The sequence below is a fragment of the Acyrthosiphon pisum genome, chromosome A3, assembly GCF_005508785.2.
Source record: "Acyrthosiphon pisum isolate AL4f chromosome A3, pea_aphid_22Mar2018_4r6ur, whole genome shotgun sequence".
NCBI lineage: Eukaryota > Metazoa > Arthropoda > Insecta > Hemiptera > Aphididae > Acyrthosiphon > Acyrthosiphon pisum.
The window spans coordinates 5,129,237-5,148,776 of record NC_042496.1 but is presented as its reverse complement, the minus strand read 5'-3'; the positions used below and the strand labels follow the sequence as shown (position 1 = coordinate 5,148,776).

At 29.4% G+C, this 19,540-nt stretch overlaps 1 protein-coding gene across 1 annotated transcript in view; it reads right to left on the bottom strand.

Moving 5' to 3' along the window:
* The window catches only part of LOC103308879 (integrin alpha-V), a 55,976-nt gene that overhangs the window by 32,919 nt on the left and 3,517 nt on the right, over positions 1 to 19,540 (bottom strand). The window contains exon 2 of the mRNA XM_029491629.1: positions 13,692 to 13,918. Coding sequence (XP_029347489.1) covers positions 13,692 to 13,861 — 170 coding nt within the window. The 5' untranslated portion in view covers positions 13,862 to 13,918. The remainder of the gene's footprint in view (positions 1 to 13,691; positions 13,919 to 19,540) is intronic.

The window sequence follows — 19,540 nt, the reverse complement described above, 5'->3', positions numbered from 1 at the left end:
CATGTATAACAGACATCTATCTGTAAAGTGGACAAAAATTCTGGTAACGCCAGGTAATCCGTCCCAGACGATCGAAAAGTAACCGATATACATAATATTATATACTCTCTCCTCAAAACTTGTCTTACTCTGTGGTTACTGTTTTTTATCTCTCGTCTTTCCTTATTTGTCATTTTTTTTTCATTGATTACTTTTACTTATTGTATTACTCACTATAGTATACGTAGGATGTGCACTGCATATAGGTTGTAAATAAAAAATGTTCAAACAAATATATTAATTCGTTTGTTAGAAAAAAAAACGTGTTTTGTATTGTATTTAAATTAATCGAAAAAATATATGTAGTAACATATAGTGAACACCGATGTGTATAAAATATATTATTATAGAACTAAAGATTTAAATTTGGTTAGCTAAAGATCCATAGTATTTTGGTCTTTAAATGGACTTTGTTTGGTAGATCTGAATGAAGTTTGGCAAAATACCTTCATAAGGTTAGGCCACATTAACACATAATTACCTAGTAATTGATGTTTAATGAACAAAAACACGCTAACCTCAATCGATACAGTCATACACCGTACGCTGCATATTTATCAATTTACTGCAATAACCCGGCAGTGTCAGCAACAAAATTACAAAAATGAGCTAATAAGTAAAGTGAAGGGCGAGGCCTATTTTACCTACACCTTAACCTTATATGGAGTGCTCCATGTGGCCCCCGTCCGACCTTCGCCAGACACCCACTTACATAAGCCAAACATGAATGAACAACTAAAACTTTCTACAATATTTCGAAGAAATACTTGTTGTTGCAAATTTAGAATAACGATCAAATTCTATGAATTACTTTACACATATTATGTAAGGTTAATTCGCATAAATAGCAAAATATAATATTATCATTGTGTTCGTCTCCTAACTGCAGTCGGTACGACTGCACTACGGGTACATCAGTAATACATCTGAATTTTAAATCAACAAACATTATGTTGTATATTTGTATACACTATAAATGCCAGACATTTTACAATATTTATGTACCAATTTTACTAAAAAATATATATATTAAAGCTACAATTTATATTGTCGTACAAATAATTTGTATACATATAGATACCAAATATTAATTCAAACAAAAATATAATAATCAACTATAATATTATGTTTATGAACAAAAATCAAAACTGTTTTAATTGCAATTTAAGATAAGCAATATATTACGTCAGTTAATTTTATATTATCCAACCTTAGAGATGATGAGAAAATAATTTTCAATGATTTGCTTAATTTCCCTATCTTTATAAAAGAAAGAAAATATTTTATAATAATATTACAGTTTATAATTACATAATGTATCTACCGTCGATATATTTTTCATTAAATGTCCTAGCCAGACCTAGCTATTGATGTTATAGAGACTGCAAAATAAAATCACCGTTTGCGCCGACGTTGAATATCTATCTATTTATCACGATTTTATTCAATCTATCAATGTAATAATTTAAATAATGATTTTCATTTTTGTCATTGAGTAAACGTCAACAACAACAGCTGTTGGATTTTTATCGAGGTTAGTCTTTATGAAAACTTATGCAAACTTTATGGCGATTTATAGGATGTACCATGTACGTAATATAGGTATATACATATTATATATATATACCTAATAATTGACCAAGTAACCTTTAATAATGTGTACCCATGTGTATAAGATGTCCATAAATAGAAAAACTGAATGTTTTCTTTTCTTCTTTTAAAAAATTAATCAACCACATATTTCTTGGTAAATATTCACTTGACGCGTCCCCGACCTAATAAACTATCATTTTAACACAACAGATTGTTTAAAAGCTAAAACAACACAACAAAAGATTCTAAAATATTAAGTCTACCTATAAAATGTCTCAATAATTTTGGTTGTAGAAATATTTAATTTGAAAGCTCATCAATTTAAAAAATTCAAATTGTAAACAATTTTAACAATCACCTCAATCCGTTACATAAAAAAAATATATATTATACATTCTATATCATGCTAGAAACTTAACCTCATTTAATCAAACCTAATCAACTTAACCATACCTATGCTAGGCTACTCGTATGATTAGTCGTAAGATATATAATTGTTCATTCTAATTGAAATGTAAATATAAATTATCTATCTTTGAAGTTTAAGTGTAAGACTTCTGGGTGGTCACATACAACTGTATTAAATTAGGTGATTTTGAATATTATAAGGGTGTCTATATTTGAATGAACATTGTAAGATTAATACGACTGACAATTATACAACCAGTTACCTACAATTATTATTTTTCTAAAACAATTATTAAGAAAAAAAAACATTTTTTTACTCTTAAGGCAGGGCCGATTAAGGGGGGGGGCTGGATACAACTGCCCCGGGCGCCAGTATTTTAGGGGCACCAAAATTTTGTGGCCAGAAATATGTTTACTTGTGAATAACAGTATTATAATATAATACATATTATGTATAGTAGGTATATTAGTATTATGCTGTTTGAAATTTTTTTAATTAATATTAATTTACATAGTTTTATATAATTTTATTTTATTTATTCATGAAATGCCTGCAACCTACTTAAATATGTTAAAAAAACAATTTTTATGATGAATTATAAGCATGGTTTAGGTGACATAAATTCAAATATATCTTTGCGGAGAGAGGATCAAGCAATTACTAAACAATATTTTTTTAAAAAAGTACACATTGTTAAACAAATATTCTTTTCTGTGCTCAAAATTCAAAAGGATAATGAGGATCTATCTCCCATATTTTCCGTGGGTAGGCCCCTTAGGGGGAAGCTATTTTTTTTCACCCGAGCTTAGGGGTCGCCAATTTTTTTTTTTTTGCACCCGGGCGCAAAATGTCTAAATGCGGCACTGTCTTTAGGTATAAAAAAAACTGAAAACTTAATAATATATTAATATACCTAATATTATTCTAATATTTATTTTATAGTTTATATCAAAGAAAATCGTTCCATACGTGTAACTATGCCCATAAGTTGTAACAATAAAATCACAAAATCACAATATTATTCATTTTTATTGAAATAAATTGTTTTTAGCAGATATGTAGCTAACTATTACACACAATTTAATGGTAAAAAATAAATTAGAACACATTTAATAATACGTATGTGTGTATAAATAATTTATTGAACATTTGTAATACTTATATTAAAATATTAACATATAAATATATAATTTACAATTTTTAATGTATATTGACATTTTCTAATGTACTTACGATAAAATATTTAGAAGAAAATATACCCGAATACATTTATTTTGTGTGTATTTCTAAGCATATTTAATACGTTCAGTAATCAGTTTGTATAATTTTCATAGATATGAAAGTAAAATGCTTTATTAGGTAAAACGATTGTAATATATTGATTAACCCTAAACGTTTTAACAATGGGGCTTAAAAACATATGCATACAACAATCTAGTTATTAAAATTTTAAACATGATTTATAAACCAATAATTTTGATGAGTTTCACTCAATACTCATGCCCATATGGATAAAAAAAATTATAATTACATACACTGATATTTACACCTATTAATTGAATATCAAGACTATATAAGTGATTTGAAAAAAAAACCCAATACCCCGGGGTCAGGGTCATCCCGTCTCGCCCACGTAATACATCCAGGCGTTAATTGTAGATGGAATATAATTTCCGATCACAATCGTATCACAATGAAAAGATATAATGGAGGAGGGTATAACTGTATTGGAACCAGTTTATTCTTTGTAATATATTATATGAATTTGCGAATCAATAGTGAGAAAACGATATGCATTTTTCCCGTCCTAAATCCTATATTAATACAACAATAAAAATACAACCCTTGAATAATTGCCATTTTCTTATTTTATGTAATATAATATATTATATTATGATATACCATGTCCGTGAGCACTATGCAGCCGCCATGGCATAATATTTTTATAATAATTTGATCTGTCATACCTATGTTATTGTTCTAGAACTAAAATAATATGCAGTGCAGACGTTTAGTCAAAATATAAATATAATTTGAATATATAATTTCATCACCCGTCGATTACAGAGTGGTTATAGTGTAGCCATAATAAAAACCGCATGCTAACTTTGAACTCTTAAAACTAAATATTAATGTATTGTTGTTATAGTGTCGGAAGACCTCAATAATTCAAATACATTTTACAAATCCGTACAGTAATAATATTATTTGTAACGAATAAAATACGTCACACCGACGACAAACTTATATTATGTCGTTTGGCCATATTTTATCGTTTTTACAGACTATTAAAAAACGGTATAATTATTATTTATTATTAACGTCTCGTATTCTTTTTTTCTCCCAAAATATGTATGACCACTGCGTTAAACATTTCCGCCGCCACCGCCTTAACGACTCCCAGCTGTGTGCGACCTTTGTCCACGAAATACAACGCGATATACGATTTACCGCGTATACGCACTACGCAGTAATAGTAAGAGAAAAATAAAATTGCCATACATTTGTTCAACACCGGCAACGACGATATCCATCCCCACAGGAGTTGGGAGGTTTTTTGGATATGGTAAACTTAACAATTATTTTAATGAAAATATAATGTGTTTGAGTTTCGCACGAAATATGCTCGTATATGTATACATAATATCGCGTGTGCAAAACGTGTGGGTTTCGGACGGAAAGCGGCTTACGGCGTCTGCGTGGGCCTCTGATTTTACGGCGCTCCCATCTTATTATATATATTTGCCCATATGGTTTATGTGAGTATATATATGTATACACGGTTCGGAGACCGTCACCAACATATAACCATTATAATAATATAATATAATATATATAAATGTGTGTGTGTGTGTGTGTGTGTGTGTGTGTGTGTCGTGTTTCCCGAGGTTCCGAGTAAACCCCGTTCGGTCGACCCTAAGGACGATTTTCTTATATATATGTACGTATCTGCTATATATGTATGTGTGTGTATGAATGTTCTTTGGATGTGTGTGTGTGAATGTTCTTTGTATGTGTGCATGTGTGAGTGAGTCTAGTATACATGTATTATAATATACTGCCGAGTTCCGAGGCTCATCCCCTAACAGATTTTGTGAGACACACATGGGTATTTTAGAAACGATAAAATATATTTTACTGCACGAACACCAGTAATGCAGTATGCCAGAAGGCCTAAAACTGTGCAAAGTCCTAAATAATTTGACAACATCAGTAATGATACAAAAAATAACGTAAAAGCGTAATGTTTTGTTTTGGCGGAACATATTATAATCGTACAATGTGAAAATTCGATTTCGAAGTCTGCATAATCGTGAACGACGTTATAATAATTCGTGCGTTATTTTTTCATGAAAAATATACAACTAATTACTGTGCGTCTGTGCTGCGGAGTGAAATCCGACTAATTGTTTAGATGTATAGTCATTGTTCTATCATATCGTATATTACAATATATAATATTATATAAGATTTATGTAAAATACAAACGGTTAACTGTAAAGTACAGTATAGGTACTAATTAAAATCGATTATCAAAAATTCAACAGTCGTTCGTAAAATACAAAAATATATTGTATCATGAACATTGGACATAAAGTATTATTATGTGTATTATTATAATTATAGTTTTATTATGTGTACAATAAAATATATAGTGTGATAAGATCATAGTAACGTGATAATAACTCTTGCATTTTTTATTCATACAATATAAAATGTATTTCGAATATAGTTAATTGTTACAAAAAAATTGTTAGTTTATCAGCTCTATATTCAATTAATACAATATTTACATTATAAATGCGTACAAGAGTCAATATTTGATCGTTTTTATTATATAGTTTATAATTTTACCTACTCACGGCTACACTAATACTATTATGGTTGCACTTAATCGGTGTTCATTAATAATCATTATTATTACGTACCTACCGTATTTAACCATTTTTAACCGTTAATTTTGTATACAATTATTGCACATTTAACTACAAACGTCTTAAACCTTATTGACGTTGTATATTTAAGTATATCCAATTGTTAAATAAGTATAATATTAAAAAAGGTTTTAATTATTTTTATTTAGATTGTCTTAAGCCAATAAATTTTAGACTGTAATTTCAGAAATACATCATTATATAATTTTGGCATTTGGCATTATAGGTACGTTCAGATATAATATAGTATGTAGCTCTCTCTCTCTCTCTCTCTCTCTCCCTCTCTTTCACTGTATATAATATAATATATCTACAGAAAACGTTAACATAATGGGTGTGCTAACTAAAATTTCCGAAATCATGTTCAATCCATTTAGTAATTAGCGAATAACTACTCTGGCCCTAATTGGTCTTTATTAAAGAAATTGATGACATTTCAAGCTGAGCTCGCTTAAAACGTATATTTAGGTCAACTCGAAATGTCAAGGCTGTCGGGGCATTTTTATGATGAAAATGCTCAATATATACTGCGTATTTATAGTACCATATGCGCCAGATGGTAATATAATATTTAATATACATACACCAAGATGTCATTTTTTTCCTTCGAAACTTCTGTTGAGAGAAGGTATAGCCATTTTTTCGTGTGTGTACGCGAACTCGTGTAGGTGTTTTCCCGTGGGTTGGTTGTGTGCGTTTAAATAATATATGCAAGCGCGGCCGGAAGGATCATCTGGTCCGATGGCAGTGGAGTATAATAATATTGGTAGGTGTATATAATATATTTAATATATATATATATATAATACAACTTTTCATCGCTAACCGTTCTAATGAGATATACGTGTACAGACATATAGTACATATAATTATATTATTATTATTCGGTTGTGATAAAAACGTTGAAGCCGATTAATTATTGAAGTTTTATTTTAACATTATGTTATAGGTACATACTGCAATGACTATTAATGTCTATTCATAAGTGAAGTCAATGCTAGTATAAATTATATTTTAGAAATCTTGAGTAGAATAATATTATACCAATTACCAAGCGGCTTTTTCTAATGAAAATAAAATGTCGCAAGATACTTACTCAACGTTATATAATATACATAGGTAGTACGTTTTCAAAATATATATTTATCATCAATATTTTATCATTTTACCTACTCGACTATACAAGAAAAATATCCAAACATGTTTTCAATTATAACATACTATGTAGTATGTAATATATTATGGCTCGTTTTTTTCTTGTTATTAACAAAGGGTCGGCCCTACATTTTGCCTGAATAACTCAACGTGAACAACACGTGCATGGTAATAACAATATCCGTCCTTTTTCTCCTTAAGGTTTAAAATGGTAGAATGGAATTAGGTAAAAATTCTTGCATTAGATTACCATTTAAAGAAAGCATTGTCATAAAAAATAATCATTACCTCATACATTAAAAACGAAAGAGTCATTTTGAAAACTTAAATATTTAAAATGTGTTTAATTATAGGAATAATATAATATGCATTTTGTTATACATAAAAACATATATTTTGTTCACTTCAATGTGTATTGAAATCAATCAAAAAAATTAGATGTTTAGTTATATATTTTTAATAACAACCAACAGAAATATTCGAATGTTAGCCAAACATTTTTTTTTCACTCTAATAATAACAATAAATTATAGAAATGTTTTTCTAGTCTATTCGTGCAGTTTGTATTCATCGTCAGCTGTATCCTTAAATAATCCTAACATAATACACAGAGCGTTACATATGGGTTTTTTTTGTTTTTTCTACAGCCATGCGCTAAAAACGATAATTTGGGTGGAGATCAAATAGGTATACGAATTGACAAATTTTCCAATAGGAATTATTTTTTTAGGTCATATCTATACAGTGCTGCATTTAGACATTTTGCGCCCCGGTTAGGAGTCCTAACCATAAACCAAAGGGGTCTACCCATGGAAAATATGGGAGATAGATCCTCATTAATCTTTTAGATTTTGAGCACAGAAAAGAATATTTGTTTAACAATGTGTGCTTTTTTTAAAAATATTGTTTAGCAATTTCTTGATCCTCTCTCCGCAAAGATACATTTGAATTTATGTCACCTAAACCTTGCTTATAATTCATCATATAAATTGTTTTTTTTTTTTTAACATATTTAACTAGGTTGTAGGTATTTCACGAATAAATAAAACAAAATTATATAAAACTATGTAAATTAATATTAATTAAAAAAATGTCAAACAGCATAATACTAATATACTATATATTATATATAATACTGTTATTAAAATAATTAAAATTATATAATTTTAATAATTGATAAGTAAACATATTTCTGGCCACAACATTTTGGCGCCCCCTCCCCCCCCCCCCCAAATGCGGCCCTGTCTATATAGAACAATATTAACTCTAATAGTCTAATTCCATGAAAACCTTAATTTTCTATAATTTAATTACAGAGTTTGAAATTAATAATAGTTCAATTTCTTTGTAGTCATCTCTCTAGATGTCTAAAATATTTAAATACTTAGTCTAAATATTTACTCTATGAAATGCAGTTTATAGCACCAATATAGTAGGTAATCAATAAAATAAATATTATACCACTATACCAACAATACTAACTACATATTGTATGAGCCTATAAGCAGTGTATACATATTACAGTGTATACAATTATAAAATGTAATATGTATACTATACCCAATGTTTATTTTTTATATTTTAATTTATACAAGTGCTTCAACTAAACTGGAAGTTCTCCGACAGATATCCATTTGCATGTGACAGTTTATTGTTTCAACTGCTTGCTGCAAAAAATGCGTATAGATTTATTTATAGTAAAACACTATTGATTTGCATTCGTTTACGAGTTAAATTCCGAGCACCATATGTTGTTAATATGTAGTTCCTATTGTGTAGAGCACGAGCGTAGTTGAAAATTGTTTAAGATATTTTCCCCTAGTCCATTAATTTATTTAAATCAAACTTAATATTATAATAACATAGTCTGTTTCAAGTACCTATCTGGGTACTTACGTCGTATTAACAGAGAATAATATTCTGTGGTATTAACGACAATAAAATAAGCGCATAATGCGTACCGGTATAGTAGTAGGTACGCCATAAATATACAAGCATCATAACAAATAATTGATCCACGGGGCAACAACCACTACCTCATCCTCATCAGCGACCTATTGAAACGGAATCGCTACTATTTTCTACCCCTCCCTACACGCTAATGGGATCTTTCAGTTTATATATTTCAATCAGAGACGGTGATGGATGAGAATAATATAATATGGACCAGCATCTGTCTGAGGAATTTTACTGACTAATGATTCGAAGAGGCATATATAAACAAAATAAAAGAATGGGTGGTTTCACGAGGTGGCTACAAACATCTGACTTCTATTAGTTTAGAAAATATGAAATAACTTTTAGTTAAATATATCATTAATTCCGGCGAGTCTATGTCAAGGATAAAAACATATTCAGTATAATGCTAAAATTAAACGTTTGACTCAGTACCCTGGCAACCTGCACCTTTAAAGTTGGTACCTACCTGTTGGTTTCTAGAAGTTGTGGTTAGTGTTTATAACTTACTTGCATAAGTTATAAGTACCTATATGGTATTATGGCGCTACTATATATTAATGCATTAGGTATGCATATAAAATTAAATGTTTACAAAATAAATATTGGTATATATGATTACATCGCAGCTAGATAGTTAAACATTTTTAAAATAATAACATATTTTTTTTTTATTATTATTAGAGAATATACAATCTATACTACTCATAGGCATAATGAGAATATGTGCTAAATTATATTAAAACAAAACATGAATGGGGTGAGGGAAGAAACCATCCAGTGATCGCACTTCCTGATTATGAGTTATAAATATTCAAAGTTTATAGATGAGCGGAGAAGTGGACAAACATTTCGCGGGGTAACCCCGTACCACTCCACTCCGCTCACCTAATCTTTGAATATTTATAACTCCTAAACTACTCGCCCCAAATTTGATTTTCATGTATCATAATACTAAGAATTATATTCTACTTTGGAATATAAAATTAAAACCCTATGTTGTCATTCAAAAAAGTAAAAAAACTTAAAAAATTATACGAATAAAATATATTTAAAAATATAATTTTTTAAGAAAAACGTTGTTTTATAAGCGACATGAAACTATGTAAAAAAATATTTTCAAAAAAATTTATACTTTTTGAAATAATGAGTGTTCTATGATAAAAAAATCACTCAGTATATATTATATTGTATATTGTATAATGTATAGTATTTAAAATATATTTAATTATTGCATTCGTTTGATAAATATTATCATTAAATAAAATAAATATTAATATTTTAAAAAACATCGTTTAATGATAAAAAAAAGGAAATTAATTCATAAAATTAGATTTTATTTAGTATAATACTAATTGACTATACTGATATTTATACATTTATCAGGTAATACATTGAAGTAAATCAATATTTTTATTGAATATTTAATGATAACTGACATCTGTTACATATGTCAATCTATATTATAGAAATAACGTTGCTATATAATTTAGCACCACGTGTTATGTTCAGAAAACTTCATTGAAAATAAACACAAACTATCTATTACTGTACTAAATACTAGTAATATTTTCTTTATAGGTCAAAAACAATATTGTGTTGCGCGTAAGAACCTAAGCGCGTAGTATAGTAGTATGTATTTTGTGTATCGAAGTCAACGTCCATCCTGACAAGATTATTATTTATAGTTAAGAAAAAATATTTAAATTTTAAACAAATAAAAGTTGAAAAATATTATTTAAGTGTTCCTCGTTGGTACATTATGTTTAGTTGACACTATAAATACCATAGGGCTGTTTGTTAATAGTAAAAACAATAATGAATAATAATAATAATAATAATAGGTAATAATGTTAAAACGGAAGTAATGCGTTTAAGGGTTTGGTTTATATGAATAAATAGTAATTTACATGCAGTTTACATATTCAAGTTATGCAACATCATGATAGTAGGTATATTTATGGAGTTAAAAACTATAAACTATAATAGGTATAAAAACCCTTATTATGACTAAATAAAAACGTTCCGAGAACTACGAATTTAAATATATTTTACATTATCTGCAGCTATTACTATAGTCTATATAGATGTAGGTTATAGTAGATATAATAAAAAATGTTGATTGATTATAAAACTAAATTACCTATAAAAGTATATAAAATTATAAAACTATTTTTGATATCAGAAATAATTAAGCTATACTTCTATCATTCATTATTTTAGTCGTAAAATCATTTTGATGAAATATTATCGTATACGATTTAAATGATCTTAAAAAAGACTATCATTTCCGCTTACATTTATATTTGTCTTTAAGTACATTTTATCCATGGCTATCACCCCAATAGTACATAATATAAGGGCTAACTTTATATCAGAGTATTTTTTTTGGCTTAAGACTAGTATTTTAATGTATATATTATATTCTATAGTAATACTTTAACTCGTGAATATTATAAATGGAAAGCTGTAAAAGTATTTAGTTTTTGTTTTATTTGAGAATCGAATAGTATCATACTATCATTAGGTATTTATTAACACTGAAAATATTTTGAATCTAACGATTTTACAATTGATGTATATAAATATCTATCAATAAGTATTTTAGGCATAGGTAAATCGTATTCATGTATTTATTTAATGAAATACAATATTCAATCGTAAATATGAATGTATAGGTATATGAAATCAACGCGTGTATTATATACTCCCTCTTTACAATAATATGCATAAATGATAAAATACATTATAATATAGCCCATTGACATGAGTCCAGTGTGTTCAATTATAATAAATATTCATCTGGCGACGTTAGAACGGAAACAAAAGACGTCGGCGAGATGTTCCGAGTCGTATCCATAATATTATTTAAGTGGTACAGTTGAAAACGGCTTCTTTACAATTGAACAATGATATTATAAAATAAAATGAATAAAAACCGCCATTATATGTTACATAAACTCCATACGGACGAGTGTCGTGGGTATCATAATAATGAACAATATAATATAATAGTAAAATAAAAGCGTCTATATAATTGCAAGTCATTCGTAATGTATCAATATATATATTATTTATTATTATATATACATAATACGATAGTGTCAAATGTCAATTGAAATGACAACGGTTTTCTGAACTAATGGAGCTTGCCACTTAGTTGGAATTACGGACGTATACGTATAGTTTGGACTTAATGATAGACGATAGCACATATCTGAGGGGATTCCAGGCGACAGTGATGACTTTTTTATTCTATTATTTCTATCTAACTAAAAACAACAGAACCATCACAGTTCAAAATTAATAGGGTCGAATTTGCAGGGTCAAATTTAAGGGGGGACCAACCTCTGTTACCGCTATTCCTGCAGGCATATTTCAACCAATTAAATTACATTTTTTAATTTGTTTGTTAATTTAAAATATTTAATAAATAAAATATATGGACGGTGTTTTTGTTTATATTTTTGAGGACTTTCCGATGCCCGCACACATTCGTGGTATAAATGCGTATTGGCATCCCTATCGTCAGTGCACAACTTTATTCTTACTGTTTAATAATATGAAAAGCGTGGAAAATTAATAAAAACGAATTATACATATGTTATGAATATAATATTATGTTTAACATTTAAATAAAAATTATTAATTTAAAATATCAACGTGTTTAATTAAATGCATTTTATTTGAGTTATAATCCATAACGCAGTTTTTTAATTTAATTTTTATAAGAATATAATATACAATATATAACAGTTATACCTACGCATAATAAATAAATAATCAATAATTAATAACACCGTAAATGGCAAATTCATTTTTTTAATTGGATACTACATAGCTTACAGCAACATAATTTATTAATATGTATATCAAATTTTTAGTTCACACTATCTACAGTAATATTTATATCAAAATGACAACCATGGTACTTTTACTATAATATAACATGTATAATGTCATTGCATATAATATATACTTATATACTCAACGGACCTCGGACCACGATAATAATAATATATAATACCTATATTTGTTTACTCGACCAGTGCATCGCAGGAACGCGCACATGTACGATGTACCTACTCTGAAGCCTTATATAAAAATAATAACGTGTTATCGTTATGAGTCGCCTATATTATATTATTTTATAGATTTATATACTTAATCACGTACAATTTGTTGGTAAAATAACTTATAATATATATTATTTCATCCTGCACAATGTTAACAATTTGAATATTTTATTGAATTTATTATTTTTACGTTGTCGAGACTATTAAAGGTCTTGGATAAGTAAACCGCGAGCAAAATGTCACTTTATGCCCTATAGAATGTGAAGCACCTATATACTAAATGTACGTCCTATTGTATGAGTGTAGTTGTTAATTTTAAATGTCAATACAATTATAGAATAAAAACATTTGAATATTATTAAATTCGAGAAGATAATATGATTTAGTCACGTCGAATAATGTACCCCCAATAGGTCATATTGATTTGATTAGGATATTGAAATATTATAATAATATCGAGTACTGTTGACTGTGTCATATCTACACATTTATTTAGAAGTCGAATTAAATTTGAAAATAATAACTTACCATGACCGACCGCGCTCTTTGTGTTGGGCTACACTGAACCCGAACATAGACCCTTCGGGCCCCCGATGTCTGATGCAATTTTTAACGTCCACATTGAAGCCAAACACTATGCTGCAGCACAATGCAGTCAACAGTAAAGTGGATAAGGGACGTGATGACGGCAGAGTCATCTCGATTTGCTATGCCCTTCTCGTGGTCATAATATACACGCGTCTGTCATTTGAACCCTGAAAATGTAAAAAAAAAAACGATAAATTAAGATTATAAAATACACGTTTAATATTTATACATATTTATTATTATAACGTAGTATTGTTGTAAGTCCATGCATAATAGTAAGATGTGTATCTCTGTATAAGGTGTGAATGGTAGTTATTTAAAGATGAACAAATAAAACTACGTATGCAAACGACACGCATGCATACGATTTACACGATGCTCACGATTTTAGTCTGGTTTGCGAGAGTTCACATTTATCACCGAACACATCAAAATGCGTCGGTCACAAGCTTTTAAATATTTATCGAACAAATTTTAATCTCGTATTGAATATATTTATGTACCTCATAATCTTTATATTATTTGCATTCCGCACTTCAGCACTTGTAAGTTGCAGTAATGTGATTTAGTTTTCAAAGTGTTCGAAAATAATCACAAATTACGTAATATTCATGGAAAACTCAGAAAATGTATATTAACTATGTAAATTAAACCTCAAATATTGATAGTATTTTAAGCATTAATTGTAATAAATTTGTTATTGAAAATAATTTTAATTCACTGACGCAAAGAAAAAATTTTGCCTTTTGATTAAAAATATAAAAGAAAAATAATTATCATTGAAAATGCCTTGCAGATATGATTATAGCGTTTTACACATTACCTAAATAGGTATTATGTAATAGTAAATGTGATAATGAAATGAAAACGACAGGAAACTTATAATTTCCAATCGAGTAATAATATGCATTCGATGCATTTGGGTGAGGATATTGCAATAGATAGTAATACGATAACCTTGACTCTTGAGAATCGAGAATGTGTTCAAATTAAAAACATAAACGGATAATTACACTTATAGCTTAAATAGGTGGAATAATAGATGTTTAATAAATACGATTGTTCGAGACAATTAATAATAATTCGTTTCTTGACTATTTTAATTAAACATCGAAATCAAAATAATAAGTATTTTCCACCGTTCTACACAACTGAACGTTTGAACCTAACCTATCCACGGTTTGATAGTGTGTCAAAATATACCTTCGTAAAACTTAATTATTAGGATTATGGTGGAGCGTTTAAGCCTCAATACAACGATGTATAACGAATACGAATCGTCGTCGTCATACCTATGTCCTATAGGTGTATAACATATATGTCCTATACGTCGAATTTGTGTAAACTTCAAATGTATACATCCATCAGTCAATAAAATATGTATAATAACAACATATATTATGCTATAGATTAGTCTAGTGGTCGAAAACCACACAAACTCATACGTCATCGTAATAATAATAAAATATCTATCTATATTATTCTATACCTATGTAATATATTATGCTGCAGGAAATGACTTGTTATGACAGTTCAGATAAAAAATACATCTTTATAAATTATACTACAATAATATCCCACATGCATTGATGCGTACGTCATACAGGGACGGATCTAGGGGTAGGTGGTATGTGGTATGAGGTTTATGGGGTAATTTCCCCCCCGGTGGGGAAACTACGTTCGTCAAAGAAATTGAATTTCGTTTTATAAAAAAAATCTATAACTTTCAATAATATATTGCATATAATATACATTACATACATATTCGTAATAAAACTTATACCCCCCCCCCCCCGCGTGAGAAACTCTTTAATCCACCACTGTGGTCATATTATCTCCACATTAGGTACCTATTTTAGTATTTTATAATACACCTAATATAAAATATTATGATGCATATTTTAATGGATATCAAATAACGCATACGCCGACGATATTATAATGTGTAAGTACCTACAATGTACAATATAAACATATTTATCCTTATGATAATATTATAATACTATTATTATATGAACAGAGGTCATTACAAAAACAAAACCACCGACCGACGCACGGGCGAGTGCTGCAGCGGGCGCGCGTGCGCGACAGCCGCGGCCGTGCAAAGGAAGATGAGGATATTATATTATATTAATATTATATATATATGGCTTGTAAAACACGTTTTACGTGACAGAGATCGCCGGCAGTCGATCGAGAAAAATTATATCCGTTAGGCATCTCGCGAAAACGTGTGTAAGGCAGCGGTGCACAATATTTCCATATTTACCGAAGAAGTGAGCGTTTCATTCCCACGGGCCATGTACAGCGATCGTTATCGAGCTATCTATGTCTATCCGTGTGTTGGCTGCTGCTGCTGCGGCTACAGCCTTCGCTGACTTTACCCCCCCCCCCCCCGCCCGCACACCACGGTTGCACGCCGACGATTGCAGGGACTGCTGCGCGAACATCGACCGATCCGTGCATAATAATAACAACAATAATGATAAATAATAAAAATAATAATAATAATAATGAAATATCGTGTTGGTATCTATAGCCGGTATAGGTACGGTTGTGATCTGCGACGTCGGATACCTAGGTATAACGGGTAATACGACGACGACGACTACGACGAGGACGACGGTGCGTGACAAGCCGCAGCGCGAGTGGCGAGTGCCCTGAACTCCGACTATATAATATTATACAATATATTATTGTATATTATTATTTATATTCTGAAAAAATAGACGGCCACTCCGGTTTCGCGTTTGCATATTATAAGTTCACGCGAATCGATAGACGACTATCCGGATTGAGATTTACAACGGATAATGCATTATTTTATTGCTTATTGCAATATCGCGCGAGTCGATTATCTACGTTTTATTTATAAACCAGCTATGTATATATTATTATATACACAAACACATTGGTAGATATAACTATATAAGTACTATTGACTATTGTTATAAGGTAAATTATTTACAATCTTTGTATAGTCTTGCCACGAGCGTATTATAATAAATCAAATGAACGCCTTACGCAGAATTCATTACGTACCCCATCACAATTTTGCTAAATCGATCACTTACTTTATCGTACATAACTACAATAGCTAACAAAACATCGATTGACTATTTACTAACAATAATGATTTATTATAACGATTAAAATGTATAATAATATTTCATATACAATTAGTACCTACCCAGGTACAATTTGTACAAATATCCACAAACCACCTGTGATTCACTAGTTTAAAATTACGGATAATAGGTGCACATTTAACTTATTGACTTACTCAAAAATATATTAGACATAATATATTAGACATATTATATTAAAGAATATTATAATTTATAATGTGCAATACAAATTAATACCCCTAAAGGTCAATCTTAACCATTTATACTCTAAAGTGGGTTTTTTGTCTTTGGATCGAGCTATATCTTATCTTTGTTATAATAACTCTACATTAAACATACTCCACTGTAGGTGTACTTCCCACACATCCAATTACAAAAATATGTCTAACGCCATGTATGGAATATTATGTTCATTCGATATAAATTCTTAGTTCTAGTTCCCATTTTTTTTTTACAAATTATAAAGTTGAATTGAAATCTATAAACATATTAAAATTCGTACTATAGAGGAGGTATTAAAAAGTTTAAACTTTCATATTATGTGTCTACAGGTATAACAATTTATACCACATATTCTTAAAATCTTTATTATAGGTATTCCATTTGGAATTTAATAATAATATCATGTTGTTTATAACTTATTCGCTTATTAGTACTTTATATTCTGTATGAACACTTTTTCTCAAGCCCTCAAGGCCATTTATTTTGCCGAGAACATGACACTTCCAGCACAACGACTCTTAACCATTTGTTATCAACTATACATGTCTACATAGGGCTTCTTGTTCAATTGACATTTCAAGATATAAACATGACTCCTACCGGATAGGCTTATATTTCATTCATGATTATTTGTGCGGTTTGGTAATTTTGGCCAAGCACTACACCGTTTGGCATACGTCCATTTCGCAAAAATCTAAATTTAAAACGTGACTCAACCTGTCCACGGACGAAGTCTTGGAATACATCAACTAGAACCCTATGAAAAATACTAAATCTAGACGTTATGATCCATGTTAACGATTGAGAATTAATACATATGCAATATGCATACAGTTCACTTGATTTTATGAAACCTTGACAGTAGGAAATGTATCCCATGAAGAAAAATATCATATAAAGAAAACATCGTTATGAAATAAATAATAATATACTTAATACGCCAGTCATATTATAATCATTATTATTATTGAATATTTGAATGAATAATCTATTATTAAAATTAAATTCAAAAACGAGACAGGTGTGATGCTACAGCTGTTGACATGTGTGCGCCCAGTTGGGTGTGCAATGCGTTCATTTTTTTATAGACATCAAATTCTTTTAGACGCCAGAACTCAATCGTCGTTGAATTATTATAATTATATAAACTAATAACTATAATATAATGGTTCAGAAAATTACACAATCAAATAGAACAGCGTTTCACTTTTGTTCGTAAAATATAAAGCAATTAGTGACAATTTTATATATTATATACTATATAGCAATATATAAAAAAAATAGTAGTAATGTACCTACTATATATCAGCTAAAGTTCTAAAACTAAACGTCTGAGAAACACGATTAAAATAAAAAGATTTTATTCTACAAAAATACTAATGTAGGTAAGACTACATAACACTTTTATTCGATTGAAATAATACATTATCTATCGGCTAACGTCATAAACCGTCTAAGAGAAACGTTAGACCAAAAACGTGGGAGTTATTAAACGCATCTTCACTTTATTTTTATCAGTCATCAACAATCATAAACGTAATGTTGTATAATAACAAATAACAATATAACGTTTATTTTTATATCTTAAGCTATAATAGCAATAATAAGAGTGTATATTTTAGTCATGTTAGGTATAATCTCGTGTTGACCGTGTACCTCAGTATATCAGTAAATCAGAGAGCATTGATGTTGTATAAACCTAAGAAACAATTGACCAAACGGTGGTATTTTGTATTTTCAGTGGCAATATTCTATTCGCTCATCACCATTAACTATTTTCTCAACCGTGGATTGAATTACTCGAGCATACCAGCTGTTGGTGGTCATACTGCAAGTGACAATAAATCAATTTGAAATTTTTGAGGTACCTGCAGTATCTATCCGACCGACCCTAAGCGGGTGATGTACTCGATAAGAAGCTCCATACTTAACATTTGACCTAATCGTGACCAACACAATATTACCCCGGTCCCCGATCGGTATAGACCTACGCGGTGCACATGCGGCGGAGAAGCGAAGAGCGAGGTCGGGTATTTCTCCACACTCGATATCTATGAATGTTTTGTTTATATATATATATGTGACACTGCACACACCTATACTAGAATACGGCTGTGTAATGTTTACAAGTTTCCTAAACGTAAATCATATTTTTGTTTGTTATTAGTTTGAGAATGTTTAGAACATTTTAACTAACTGAAGTAGATCAAAGTTATTTTGAAATAAAAATATATAAGTAGCCAGTTAACCAGATAATTATATTATGAACATAATATTATAATATACTATTATACATTTATACGTTTGAATTCCTTATTATTTATAAGTAGTTGGTACGTAACTATGCTCAATGCTCAACAAGTATCTTGTTATGTATTTATTATAATAATAAATAATTACAAAATAATACTTTTTATAGGACGTATATTATACTACAAT